The sequence below is a fragment of the Lycium ferocissimum genome, unplaced genomic scaffold, assembly GCF_029784015.1.
Source record: "Lycium ferocissimum isolate CSIRO_LF1 unplaced genomic scaffold, AGI_CSIRO_Lferr_CH_V1 ctg8599, whole genome shotgun sequence".
In the NCBI taxonomy this organism is placed as follows: Eukaryota; Viridiplantae; Streptophyta; class Magnoliopsida; order Solanales; family Solanaceae; genus Lycium; species Lycium ferocissimum.
This window is the reverse complement of record NW_026727334.1, coordinates 23,411-37,948: the sequence shown is the minus strand read 5'-3', so window position 1 is coordinate 37,948 and position 14,538 is coordinate 23,411. Positions and strand designations below refer to the sequence as shown.

The 14,538-nt window shown below is 34.6% G+C and overlaps 1 protein-coding gene and 1 pseudogene across 1 annotated transcript; both read right to left on the bottom strand.

Moving 5' to 3' along the window:
• Nucleotides 1–253: 253 nt before the first annotated feature.
• Nucleotides 254–3,236, bottom strand: LOC132045927 (uncharacterized; annotated as a pseudogene).
• Nucleotides 3,237–4,195: 959 nt separating this feature from the next.
• LOC132045926 (BRAP2 RING ZnF UBP domain-containing protein 2) lies at nucleotides 4,196–12,778 on the bottom strand. The gene is made up of 13 exons (XM_059436497.1): nucleotides 12,673–12,778; nucleotides 12,429–12,585; nucleotides 10,720–10,811; nucleotides 10,529–10,664; nucleotides 10,304–10,418; nucleotides 8,496–8,593; nucleotides 7,893–7,999; nucleotides 7,083–7,332; nucleotides 6,890–6,943; nucleotides 6,572–6,721; nucleotides 6,373–6,437; nucleotides 4,624–4,684; nucleotides 4,196–4,518 (listed from the first exon to the last, which is right to left on the bottom strand). Exons 2-13 carry the CDS (start codon nucleotides 12,558–12,560, stop codon nucleotides 4,486–4,488), a joined length of 1,293 nt encoding a protein of 430 aa, XP_059292480.1. The 5' UTR covers nucleotides 12,561–12,585; nucleotides 12,673–12,778; the 3' UTR covers nucleotides 4,196–4,485.
• Nucleotides 12,779–14,538: the final 1,760 nt, after the last annotated feature.

Here is a 14,538-nt window from a genome sequence, read left to right as displayed (position 1 = left end):
GCTGCCCATTGAAACAAGTAGGCACAAAATTGAAATTTCAAAACTTCGCATTTCCTTGGATTTTAGCCTTGTTACAGAGTTACTTTTTCTATAAAGGCTCTAGGTCTGCAGCAACTCTGACTCGGATCTCCTACTGGTTTCTAGAAGCAAATTCATAAAATATGATTAGGATTGCGGCCAAGCAAACAAGTAACTACAAGCCAGACTCTCTATCCTTAGGCATCCTACCTTCTCCTCCACACCATCGTTCTCTTCAGCTGTGAATGTCCTCATTCTGACCAAGAGGGCCCAGCTGCCATATTCTACTAGTCCCATCTTCAGATCCTGAGGCATAGGATTCACCTCCTGGAGAGAACCGCAAACAGTGCACGGGACCATGGTGTCCCTTGTTGCATCCTATGTTGTACAAAAATAGAATATAGCATGTGGTTAAAGCTTGAACCTACTTGAATGAAAAAAGAAGCATAAACCCCTAGTTAAGTTGAGAAAACGCAAATACCGGAAAAACTAACCAGAAAAAGGAACACACAAACAAAGCATTGATCAGATAACTAGAGATTCTAGTATTTACGAGCCCCACACAACTTACCAATTTCCTCTCCAGTGTGGAAATCAAAGACATGAACCCACATATCTTCTCCTCCAGCAATGAACCTATTACCGAACTTTGGTTCCAGGGAAGCAGATTCAACTTTGCAAGGCAAGTCGTGGCTCTTCACCAATCCAAAGCTGTTTTTAAAGAAGAAAGTTAAAATGCAATGTAAACCATGGACAAATCTTTTTATTTACAATTTTGTCATGCCATTAAAGTGTGAAAAAATAATACATACTGGTTGGCATCCCAAAACTTGACAGAGGAACCATCAGCAGTTGTTATGTAATGACCATCCTGACTTACTTCAGCACTGGTTACAGGAAACTTAGTTTCAAGAATTTGAACAACTTCGCCGCTCCTCACGTCCCATAACCTGGGTTACAACGATTAAATCAAAACAATTGAAGATAGTGAACAGTCCCGGGGAGTCAAAGTTCATGACAGAAATATGAACCACATATGGGAGGCCTTTGTATTAGGTATCCAGTAATATACGCAATGAATTGATCTACAAATCGAAGTATCGTATTGGCTAAGACAATGAGCATCCAATCTATCAAACATCTAAGCTTTGATCACAAGCAACTGTAAACTTAACCAAGTCATGTAATTACTTGCTAAATTTAAGTGACCATGAGCACTAGCCACATTACTAATGCAACCAGCAATAAAAAGATGAACAAAATATACAAATAGAGTCAGCAGACTTTGAAAGATTACCTCAATCCACCAGCATCTCCAGAGGAACTCAATATAGTTTGATTACTGTGCAGCCAAGCAACTGTCCTAACTGAACCAGGAGAGCTGTCAATTTCCCTTGGAGGTGCATCTGGTCTGTTTAAATCAAAAATCCGAAGAATTTTTTTGAAACCACCAGTGAGTAGCAGATGTGTATCCTGCAAAGTCATCACACAATAGTTCATATAAATTATCAGAATGTAAAGGCAAATAAATGGGTAAGATAAATATGGACTGAAGTCCCTTTGGCACGTTGTACCGATTAAGAGAGAAAAAAGAGAACCAGAAAAGATAAGAAAGAAAAGTTCGCAGCACATAGGATTGACTAGAGAATTTAACTCAAAGCCTGAAACAATGTATGTTCGATTTAATAATGAAAGATTTTTGCCTTTCAATAGTAGTAGCATCTTATGACTCGGCAATAATTCAAATTGGCATTCTCTGCTCTTATTTTCGACCTAAAAAAGGGGAATCTATATAAGCACCCAAGAGTGGCCAACCGGTCAATGATGTGGGATTCTTCCAATATGCATAAGACTTGAGGGGCATATACATTCACAGTATTCTATTATTTTATGAAGATATTTCATAATTAAGGCTTCAAGGAGATGCAAAGTTACAAAAGAACATAAGTGCATTTGTTAGGCAATGTGTCAAACAAAATCCAAAAAAAAAATGGTCAGTGCAATAGTATTCCATTAAATAAATATCAGAACTTAGTTCCAAGAACTGAAGTTATAAAGCTCTAATCTGAAGGAACTTTAATAGAAGTAAAGGAAATAGAATTGTAAAGATACCTCTGAAAAAGCACATGCTCGAACTATGTGCTTGTGGTCAAATGAATGTAATACATCCCCAGTCAATGCATCCCACAATTTTCTGCTAAGAACCAACACAAATCACAATATAGAAAGCAAAAAAAGGACAATATTAGGCCATGGAAAATTCTAAAAAAGGATGCCAGAGCTTCTACCATATTCTATAAGATATTAGTTAATAAATCTGTGTAGGTGCGGGTCCAAGTTATTAATATTGCTAGAATGAGCTGGGGTAGAAAGCGTGTAAACGGTAAAGTATCGTTTATTCTTATACAATTTCCTTGCTGTACCTAAGGTGATCGAGGACTTTTTTATTAGGATAATATATTTTTGTATTTCATATGGGGAAAAAAATCACGAAAGAAGGAAAATTATTTTCTACCTCTCGGGAGATGAAATTGATTCCACGAAATATATTAAATCAAAATAAATATAGAAGTTTCATTATATTTGAAATAAATACTTGCATGTAAATCCTAATTCTTTTATGACAAGTTCTGAAAATGTATATTTAACACATAATTCTCAATTAGTTATGAACTTCCTGTATTAATCAAAGTATAACTTCTGCTCAGAGACACGTGAGTCAAGACTACTGATTATCACAAAATTAACCAAAGGAAAGTCTATTAATTGATCTCGACAACGGAAGGTTTTTCTTCAAAAAAAAAAAAAAAAATCTAATGTGAGCAGAAAAGGGTAAATTAAATTAATACTACTTAGCCGGAAATGAAAAAGAATTTTATGAGTTTCATATTTAGCATCAAATTCAGTTTAAAGAAAAAATATGCGGGGTGGGGCGGGGCGGGCTGAAGTCTTCGCGGGTTTGCACGGGTTTTCCCCGCAACCGCACCACCCCACATTGCTTGCAATCCCTAGTCACCTTATAAATGTCACTTAAATGCTTCTTTTCAAAGTACTGAAATAAAGCCGCTAGATAACGTACGCGCTGAAATCGGCAGATGCAATGCAGCACGTAAAGCATGTTTATCCAGACAACAACTCCACACGGCTCCTTTATGCCCTTCAAATGTTCCAATCCAATCTCCAGTCTCTCCGTTTCTCAGCATTGGTGTAGAATCTTACAAGATGAAAACAATTCAGAAGTTCAGAACACATCAGGACATGAAAACTTATTGCAGCGAATGAACAAATACAACTACTATGCCCCAGCCCCCAAACAAGTAGTGTAGGGTCTATAAATCCTTACTAACCATGTTTCTCTGTTTAAATTCATCCCGAGCAAACATTATACAAAAAGAAAAAAAAGTACTAAAAGTTCTCTATATTTTCTACTCACATAAAAATCTTTGATTTGACTGACTCCTAGAAAGCATAGGACCTGAAGTAAATGCATTAACATACCCAAAACATATTCCCAACTAATTGGTATCACCTATACAAATCTTTTCTTAAATTGTCCATTATATTTATGCTAAGTCTGCATGGACTAATTTGCCACATGTCGTCATTTAATTGGTCATTTTGCCACATCATCGCGAGTGCAATACAAACATTTTATATTTTTTGCTGATTGGAAAAAAGGTGTCTATGTGGCACAAATTCGGAGTAGTTCATGTATCAAATTGAAATAAGCTTAGGTTTAGGTAGCCGTGAGAAAAATGTGAAAAAGTTTAGGGGGCTGCCTATGACTTTTGCCTTAAAAAAATTAACACTCCTTCAAAGCTCCCCAAACCGAGGTTAAGTAGCTAAAATTCCCAACCTCTTTTCCTATACAAACAGATGAGTGTGCAGAGAATAATTCTTCACCAAAAGATGTTTATATCTCAATGCCAAGCAATGCACGAAGACAAAACGTCACGCATAAAATTTGCTGCTCATTGAAACAAACAGGCACAATATTGAATTTTTAGTACTTAGTATTTCCCTGAACTTTAGCCTTGTTACGGAATTACCTTTTTATACTCGGGAGTTCCGAGTGGTTCCTCAAAGAAATTTCATATCCAAGGTACGACATGAACTTGAGAAGCGAATCACATAGATAATTCACCACACATCCATACACAAAAGAAGGCTAATGAAATCGTCTAAAAGCTGGGAACTACTTTCGATTGAGATGGCGGCGAAAGGGTTTTCTGTACAGCACCTACTATTCGTATTATATACAAGGAAAAGGTATTTTCACATTTGCACTTTGTATAATACTACTGTAGATCACTGGCTGCTATCCCTGACACTCGACTTCGAGGTCTCTTTGCAGAGGCATCTACTCCAGTTCAATTAGTTTCTGTCAATCTGATGAAATTGTTTGATATTAAAGGTGATCTTGTCCTTCATTTCATCATTTGACTATTGCATCCCTTGAAATGCTTTCTATGTTTCGATGGATGCCATCAAAGTCGCAATCTGCAGCTCAAACATAATAGCAATCACATTTACGCATAGACAACAAGTAAAGTATGCAACAACTCCAGTTGACTGAATCCAATAGATAGATGATGTCAAATTTACCTGTTCCTCCAATTCGGCTATCTTCTCATCCTTCATTTTCAGCGCTCTCGTCCTCTTCTCCCTAAAGTTAGATGTTAAAAGATAAAATAAGATATTACATGAAAGCAGCAGCATGAGATCTCCTGACAAGATTAGGAAGTATTTTAGCAGTTATGGATGGATGCACATGAAGTTGGTCTGAAGTAATCGATAATCCATTACATGAACAATAATAACTCTTAAAAAACAAGAACTCTGCCCTTTGCTGAGTGCAACTTTTCCTAGTAAGAAACCACAATGCATTGAGTACATCAACTTTGCAAGAAAACCAAGCCAATCTTAAATTTTACACTAGCGGCATATTCTTTTCTCCTTGAACCAGATCTTTGAGAAGCAGTTATCACAAAAGCAACAAAAACAAGTTCATCGAACCAATACATATCTGAAAGAAGCAATTCTTGTAAAAAATTATTAAAAGCCTCCTGTCTAATGGCAAGAGATGAATTTTTTTAAAAGATAAGAATCTATACCTATGCAAGATTTGGAACATCGAGAGAATATGATTATCTTTTGTGATAAGAAAGAAACACCCATTGTGTCATGGAGTTTATTTCTTGTTATGTTATATATGATGTGATGTTGCTAGTTTCATCTGCTAGTCAGAGAAATTGTGGTGAATGAATCCTTCTAACAATCATTATGAAGCAACATGCAAAAAGAAAGTTGATATCATTTGGTACAAAAAGGTAGTTCTTGTAATCCACCTGTGCGGGAATTTTGACAATAATAGCACTTCTGTTGTGCGGGAATTTTGAAGATACTAGCATTTGTGTAGAAAACTAGTGAGAAAAATCCGTGTTGTGCACGGGCCCAATATGTATTTAAAAATTTATTTTTTTAAGCAGTGTTGATTTAATATTTAAACTTGTGATCTAACATAAGTTATATATTTATGCTGTAGTAAATCATCTCATCTCATTAAGGATAAAATGAAAAACTAATAATTATTACTTATTATGAACAACAAAAATATAATCAATGCAAAATTGATTATGTGCATATATACAAGTCCATGTATTAGCTGCTTCTGAATAACACTTGAATCATAAGATTATGCCTGATATGCTCAAATACTTTTTATCATTCTTTCAGGTCCTAAAGGAAATTTTGCAAAATATTTTACTGCCTAAGTATCTTTTGTAAATATCATAAAATTACCTAAATCTTATTTTTATAAAGAAAAAGTACACATGGCTTCAAATTGGAAAATCTTAAAGGTTAGTTGAAGCTTTCTTATTTTATGTAGAAAAAGAAAATGAAATTTATGCAATTTGTAGTGGGTCATTTCAAGAGTACTATATGTGCAGAAGCTGTGTAGCTGCCATATGAGAATGACGTGTGTAAAATGTTGAATGAGGCCCACTTTGCTATTAGCATTATGCATGTCTGGCAGAACTCCCTATTAACAAGTGAAAGAATGGGACCCAGTTTCACAAACACTACATCTGTTAGAGATACACCCAATACAGCAGGAAGTACAATAAGTTTAAAGCACAAAAATCAGTAAAATACCAGAAATGCCCTTGTGACCAACAAGGCATGTCAACTGAGTGTAGCCTGCTTCAGCTGCCACTCCATGGCTTCTTATATAGGAGAATAAAAGAGCAAACATTTGAAGAAAAGCAGGTTGGTGGGATGAAAGAGTTCTGACAGATATATTGTCTACCATTGCCTCAGAAGATGACACAGACAACCAAGGAAAGATGATACCTTTCTTCAATTTCCAATATCTTGGCTTCCCATATCTCCTTGTTGCTCGTAAGATTGTCATTGATCTAGAGGGTTCAACACCAAATGATTCAGGTTCAAAATCAGCAAGAATCAAATGGTTTAAAAAAGAGATGTGGATTAAATGATGCTAAACTGGTAACAGCATCAATAATGATTAATAGACTTCAACAGAACTCACATCATCAAGAAATTTCTTCTCTTCAATGCATTTGTCCAAACGAACTTTAAACTTCATTAACCTTGGATTCTGGCATAGAGCTTTCTCAACAGCTTCCTTAGTTTCCCTTTCAATTTCTTCTTCAACCTCTTGCAATAAGGACTCAAAGTACTATGATCAAAGCAGAAGCTATTAATACGGTAAATAGAACGTAATTATTCTAAACTATTAATCAATATCATTAGATTCAAATGAGAAACCAGTCTAGAAAGCATTCGTGACATTCAATCAACAAATAAAGGAAAACTTATACTATAGTTAAAAAGTACGAAGGTTAACCATTTTTTGGTCCTCCAGTTGCGAAGTCAGGAGCTCATTGTACTCGTTCACAATCTGTCAGTTAAAAATTTGAAGATTACCAATGATTCCCAAATAAAGTGGCAGAATGACCAAAGCAATCCAAAGATTAAGCATTTGACTAGATGAAAAAGAGTAAACAAGAGAATAAATATAAATGAAGAGAGAGACGTACAGCTTCAACTTTGCTGTTTAAAATAGTCTCACTGAATCCAGGATCTGTACCACATTCGCAGCTGCAGCAGCCATCATTATCATGATTACAATGGTGGTTGAGCTCAACCAGCTTCCCATCAGTTTTAGACTGAATCAAACGGTGAACATAATTATCCCCTGCGTAGTCCCAGACACGCCGTGTTTCCAATTCAAGTGCATAGCAATGTTGTGTCTCCTTCCAGTGCCTTGTAGCATGAGCTTCTTTGTATCTATAACAAAATCAACATGATGATAGATCTTCAAAATTAGAGAATCATTTACACCCCTCAACATTAACACCCCCCCCCCCAACCCCACCCCCAACCCCAACCCCAGATGTGTAAATAGATTTTTTCTAGTTTGATTGCTATTTGTTAAAACTACTGATACGAGTAAATTATTTAATTCTATATTCTTTTATTCCGCTCATTTTTTTCATTATTCAATGTAATTAATTTATATTCTTGATAACTATTTTTCATTTTCTTCATTTTGAAAATGAGATATGTTTACTATACAGGTGAGACAATAACAAAGATTTAGGAAAGAGAAAAACATCTTGATATTTAAAACTAAAAAGAAAACAGAGAAATGTTGATAATATAGAGGGTACAATAAAAACCCCAATTAAGATATAAGGGAGAAATTTCTATTGTTTAAACTTGGAGGAGTTTGACTCTTGAAGCAAAGTTGGGGGTGTAAATGATTTTCACCCTCAAAATTATTTTGGTATAAGAAGATCCATCCTCAAATAGAATTTGGTCAGATAACAAGAAGATAGTATTATTACCTTCCACACCCAACAAAACCACAAATAACACACATCCATAGATTGTCTGGTGATTGACAGATAGAACATGTTGAGTTTCCAGGCTGCTGCTGGCAATATCGGCATACCTGAGTGAATGCATATAAGTTGAGTCAGCTAATTTCTATTAATACTTCAGATGAAATACATATTTCGACTAATACTTCAGAAAATCAATGGATGTGTGTTATTTTGTGAGGTAATTAAAGACCTATGACAAGCATCTAAGGCACTACCTCAAGTTATAAGCAGTTATTCAACCAGAACAATGGATGTTACTAAAGACATGGTAATCTAACAACAGGGTAATGCAAACATTACTAATGACATGGTAAACAATATCAATAACAACATGATATTCACTTACAGGTTGGAACATTGAGAAGGCAAGCACATAAAAACTGTATAAGTTATGGTCCATGGCAATTGCATGAATATGAATACTAGGGAATCAAGATTAATTCATTTTTCCAGACCATGTCCAAGTTTTTTTGAGAATTTTGAAAAAAAAAAAATAAATTCTTAGACATGTCTAAGTTGAAGCTCAAACATATGGTGGGAAAATAAAAGTATGGTATTACTTACGGGGCATGAAGAATCTGTCCATTTTGAAATACATGAACAATGAAAAGAATGATTACAAATGGTTGTGAGAATTCCACTTGTATCCTGGTCCAGTCTCTCTGCAAATTGCACAGGAATTAAGATACATATGAGTTTAAACTCATATATTTCCCAGCTAAACATTGGAAATCTCTGGCTGCACATCCTCATACGTACCAATCTATTTTACAAGGTTAAACTCAAAACAGTAATAACAAGGACTTCTACAATATTTTGAATTCCCGTATGCCAAACGAAGACATACTGATTAATTAACACTTTCATTCATTAAATGAGATATGGGAGTTTGAAGTATATGAGTTAAGTGGCACTGCTGATGAGTTAGCTTCATGTTAAGCCATCATGCATTCTTCCATGGGAGGTGTCCTATGATGTTCCTACCACTTGTTTTAATGAGTCAAATTACAATGTAAATTTAACTCTAAAATCACTCCAAGTATTGAGTTTGTACTTTGTATTGAGTTTTGAGCAGCTGTTGTCAAATTTAAATAAGTTGATGTTATACTTGCACCATACTGGATATTAGTTATAATCATGAGATGGAACAACTAGACTCCCTCCGTCCCACTTTATATGAGGGTGTTTGACTGGGCACGAAGTTTAAGAAAGAAAGAAATACTTTTAAATCTTGTGGTCTAAAATAAGCCAAAGATATTTTTGTGGCTAGAAATCATTTCAAGGGTAAAATGGGAGTTTTAGAGTTAAATTGTTGCTAAATATAGTAAGGTGTCATTCTTTTTGGGATTGACTATAAAAGGAAAGAGTATCATATAAATTGGGATGGAGGGAGTAATAATTAGTTTAATGTGACATTGAGTTAAATTTGAGTTGGTTCACTTGCGGGACAAGCCCACAGGATGTTGGTCATGGCCCCTAGTTTGGGTTGTGACAAAGGTGTTAAAAAGAGAAATGGGAGACAGAGAGATGGAGAGAGAGAAAAGAGACAGAAAGATGGAGAGACAAAAAGAAAGAAAAGCGACAAAAAGAGAGAGAAAGAAAGAATAAAGAAGGAGATTTCAATACCAAATCAATTGATCTGCATTAGTCCAGTTTTCCAAATAAGTAAATGATGTCATTTCTAAGAAAGACAGTTCCAAACAAATTAGAACTCTTAAACCATTCCTCATTGATACTAGTCCTTGCTCTAGTGGAGAACTCAAGGAGGACTGAGTATTAGAACTCTTAAAACCTACTAGATGTCTAGATCTCTATATTTGACAAAAAGATAAAAGGGGGCAGCCCGGTGCACAAAGCATCCCAGGTTAGCAGGGTCCCGGGGGAAGGGCCGCACCCCAAGGGGTGTGATGTCAACAGCCTACCCTAATGCAAGCCTTTGTGGCTACTTCCACGGCTCGAACTCGTGACCTATAGGTCACACGGAGACGACTTTACCGTTGCTCCAAGGCAACTAAACAACAAAGTTTATCCCTATGATCATACTCTCCAGCTATATGATAAAGAAAGCTAAAATGATATTCTCATGGCCTAAATCACCACATGCTTTAATTGATAGCAAATGGTAAACTTTTAAGTTTAGATGCTAAATGAAAGATACAATCATTTTGGAGGAAAGTGAATGAATGAAGTTGGAGATTTCTAACATTTTGGAGTGAGTCTCACTTCAGATGTGCTCAATGGTTGAATAAGTAAGCTCCAAAATGATGTCATTTCCAAAATAGAATTAAGCATTTGAATTGTTACCTTCTAAAAAAAAAAAAAAAAAAAAAAAAAAAGGAATTAAGCATTTGAAACTAGATTAGGAAAAATACCAAGACAAACAGGACAAAACGGTTGCTCTGTCGAGCTTGCAGGTATGGACTGCGTGTGTTCAATTGAACCGGTGTAATGAACATCAGCAGCAAAAAAGACATTGCACGTCTCTTCCTGCAAGCAAAGAAACAATAAACAAGAAAGTATGAAAAGAACCTGGAAATTGATGTTATGAGATACCTAATATGATGCCAAAGCAGGAGAGAACTATTGAGCAACCATACCTCAAGAGATGAAAATCTTCTACCATTAAAATGCTTGTGAAAAGTATCTGCAGCTTTCTGCTCATCAAACCTAATCAATATACTGTAACAATCTTCCATTCCATCATTCCTAGAGGAGTACACACAAGATACCAAAGTTCAGAAGGAATCACAGACAACCAGTTAATAAGGATCTAATAAATGATCCTTATTAACTGACAAATGAACCACAAAACTGACAAAAATCTGCATATGTCATGTGATTCGGAACCTTAAGCACACAGAGGAGAGGCTTTCTTTCCACCTAGAGACAATAGCAATGGCACTAAGTAAGTTGTTGGACTTTGTTTCTAAAGGATCAACTGGGATGGTGAGGATTCAAATAGTCAATCCCAGGGCGTTTTATTGTTGTATTCGCAGATATTGACCTTTAGTTAATTACAAAATTTAGACCTATTATTGATCTACAGTTCCAAAACAAAAAAGATCAAAATGAAGTATACTAGGGGCAACAAGAACATTCAAAGTTCAAAAGCAACTAGAATTTGACTGTATGACAGTTGCGTACAGATCAAGCAGCTATCAGGTGAATTTACACATGTACAGTCAAAATGTTGCTGAATTCGAGCCTTAAGAGCAATAAAAGCAAATTCCTATTAATCAAACCAAAGCTATATCTCTAGCCAGAATTAAGTTTATCTGATTCTTTAATGTTCTCTTACTAACATGTCCAAGCGCAGCAATCAAACAAGTCTCTCGTAATTCATGTTGGTTTGGAAGTTTAGAATTATCAACAGAATTGTTAATTTCATATGGCCTCTACAACCTTCCCCAGATTTTCAGAATCCTCACCACAACATACATAGTAGAAGAATTTTAAGCAAAACTGCAGTTATATGCCACAGAATTACATGTAATTCTCACATATACTAGGAAACATAAGTAGTTACAATGCAAAATCCAAGCAAAGAGTTTTTCATAATTCACTCATCGGTCAGCAATTGGATCTCCTTTACCGGATATTAAGGTTCTTTCAACTTTTCCCTGTCACTAATCAAGATTGTCCGATTAACGCACTACAAATCAATCAGTTCATTACCACCTAAAGCTCCAAACAATAACAACACTCAACGTGAACTAATTAGGTTATATCCATTCTACTTCATTTGAACCAGTTTGATTCGACTACAAGGGATTTTCTAAATTTCAGAGATATCCTTATACTGTCATACAATGTCTAACAAACTAAAAATACTACCATCAAAAAGACATCGACCAACCTTAATTCCAATTCCCAACTAATTGTATCGCCTATACAGAAACTCTGCTCACAATATGTTCTATCCTTCCCAAGTCCACATGGATTTCAAATATTGCAGGTGTCATGAGATAACCTCCCTCTAGGTGACACGAATAAGTAAAGAAACTTTACATATAAATAAAGCCTCCAACCTTCTAAACCCAACTTAGCAAATTGCACTTTATTTAGAGCAATTGTTATTACTTCTCAAAAGAAAAAAAAAAAATTAGAGGTAATCCAAACTTCGAGATTGCCCAATAATAAGAGTCAGAATTATAGGTAGATTAACTTAGTATATGCATATTCAAGGCATAGAAGAGAGTAAATTAAACCCCAGGGGTTTTATCTGACCATGAAAGGAATTTTCTTTGTTAGCATAATATTATTATCAGATCAAGCGCGAAAGACAATTAATACATCAACCAGAAACTAGTGAAACAAATCAAACAAACACAAATATAATAGTCCTGCAGTGTAATCCAATTATAACAAGTTGTACGATCACTAAAAGCAGAAAATGAAGGATTGGAATAAGAATGAATGCGGAGTGAGTCCACAGTTACAGGTAGGTTTCAACAAAACAAATGAGTGTAATCCAATAATAAGAAGCTCGATACATACAGGTAAGAGAGAAGAAAGATCGTTGGAGAAGAGATGCATGACGCCCCTGGTTTCTTCGATACGAGGGTTTCCAGATGAAAAATGAAAAACCTGTGTCATGTTGTTACACATCGACCTACTACCTGAATCCATGGCGCAATAGATAATTTTCTCTATTCTGTGAGAAATCAATTTTGAGGTGTCAATGAATACTATAAACGATTTGTCATGAATAATCCTTTACAGAACAGGAAATCAAAAATACCTAATGAAGGTCTCGTTCTGGGTTCTCTTTTTCTCGATTCAAGCGAGATGAAGAAGAAACAGAGTTCCTAGCTTTGATGATTAGAGTTCAGAGACCTTTGAATCTCTCTTCCAACACCGTTTTTCATTAACATATGATATGATATACTATGTATTATATTGTACGGAAAAAGGGTCCAAAAGATGGACCTAAAGTATTCGAAATTTATTAGTATTTAATTATTTATTACCCTTGGTTAATAGGTTCGCCTATTTATGCTCATGTCGAGGGCGTATTTGGACGTACACGCATGCTATTATTGTTTTCAGATCAATTGTTGTTTTCAGATCATGTCCTCCATCTTGAGTAGTACAGTAACTTGGGAGAGAGGATAAAAATTGCGTAAAAGATGCCAAGAGTCATTGTTCATTCTCGTTATATCCTTTGACAAAACATGCATGTGAACTAATTAATAATCTATGCCACTATTTTCTTTTTATGGAGCCATTTGGACATGATTTAAAATTATAATTTGAAATCATTGATTTAAATCATATATTTGGACACGCAATTTGAATTTTTTAATTTGTATTTTTTTCTATAGACATAAAAACCCTACAAGTTGTGAAAACTATTAAAAATTTCTCAATTCTTATACAATCTTACCAAATGAGCAAGTCATAGTTCATAAAAAAAATTAATAAACTACTAGAAGCTTTTCTAAAAAATACAACATCAATTGATCAAACTTTATTTCAATAAAAAGGAAAATTTAACATGTATAATAAAGTAACTACTCTTTAATATAATCCTCCCACATGATAAAAACATAAATAAATGTTGGTAGAAGTTAATGAGATTGGTAAATGGTTGGGAGTAATTTTAAAAAATATCTATTTTACAAAATATAAACTTATGGGTCAAGTTTTACATTTAAAAATTTTAAAATCATGATTTGAAATCCTAAATCATGCATTTTTAGATGATTTGAGATTTCATCTGAAATCGTACGTCCAAATATTAATTTCATCTCATGACTTGAAATCATAACAAATCATGAAATCGCATGTCTCAACGCCTGCTAAAAGTAAACCTCACATTCTCCAATTTTACTGAGCGTTTAGATTTTCTTATAATTTCGCACGAGTTTCTTTGCACTATTCTTGATGTACTATGTCTCATTGTCATTTTCTGCATTCCAACATTTATGATTCATCTACTGTTGCATGCTCATTGCAGATATTTATCACTGTTGCTAAGACATTTTTAGATGTTTGGCAACCTCCTAGGAAGGATGCTACTCATTGAAATTTATCCATATTAGCTAATTTAAATATTTATCCCAAAAGTATATTTGTAAAATAGATTAATAACTAAATTTAAGGATAAAATTTATTTGACAACATGTTCATGAATAGAACAAATAATAAATACATATGTATTTGAACGTACCACAAAATGTAGAAAAAATAAATTTAAAATAATGACTTTATGATGTGGTAGCGGAAATAAGCCCATGTGAATAAGTTTTCAAATACGACATCTCAATATAGTAGGATCTAAAAGAAATCTCCTAAAAAAATAGAAATATCCAATCATAAAAATGTACAATACCTATTTTGAGTTGAGTATCAAACAACGACAAAGTCTACTGTTATTCCTCTAAACAGGTTTTAATAATAGGCCACTCAACCAACTTGTATAATTGCACGAAAATGATCAAAATTTTGATGAACTTGGTTGGACATCATCCAATTCCATGTAAACTAACAAAATCCATGACTCAAGTAAATCATTTTTTTGCGCGGATTGCCCTTCTTTGAGTATCAAACAACGACAAAGTCTACTGTTATTCCTCTAAATAAATTAAAAAAATTACAAGGCAAG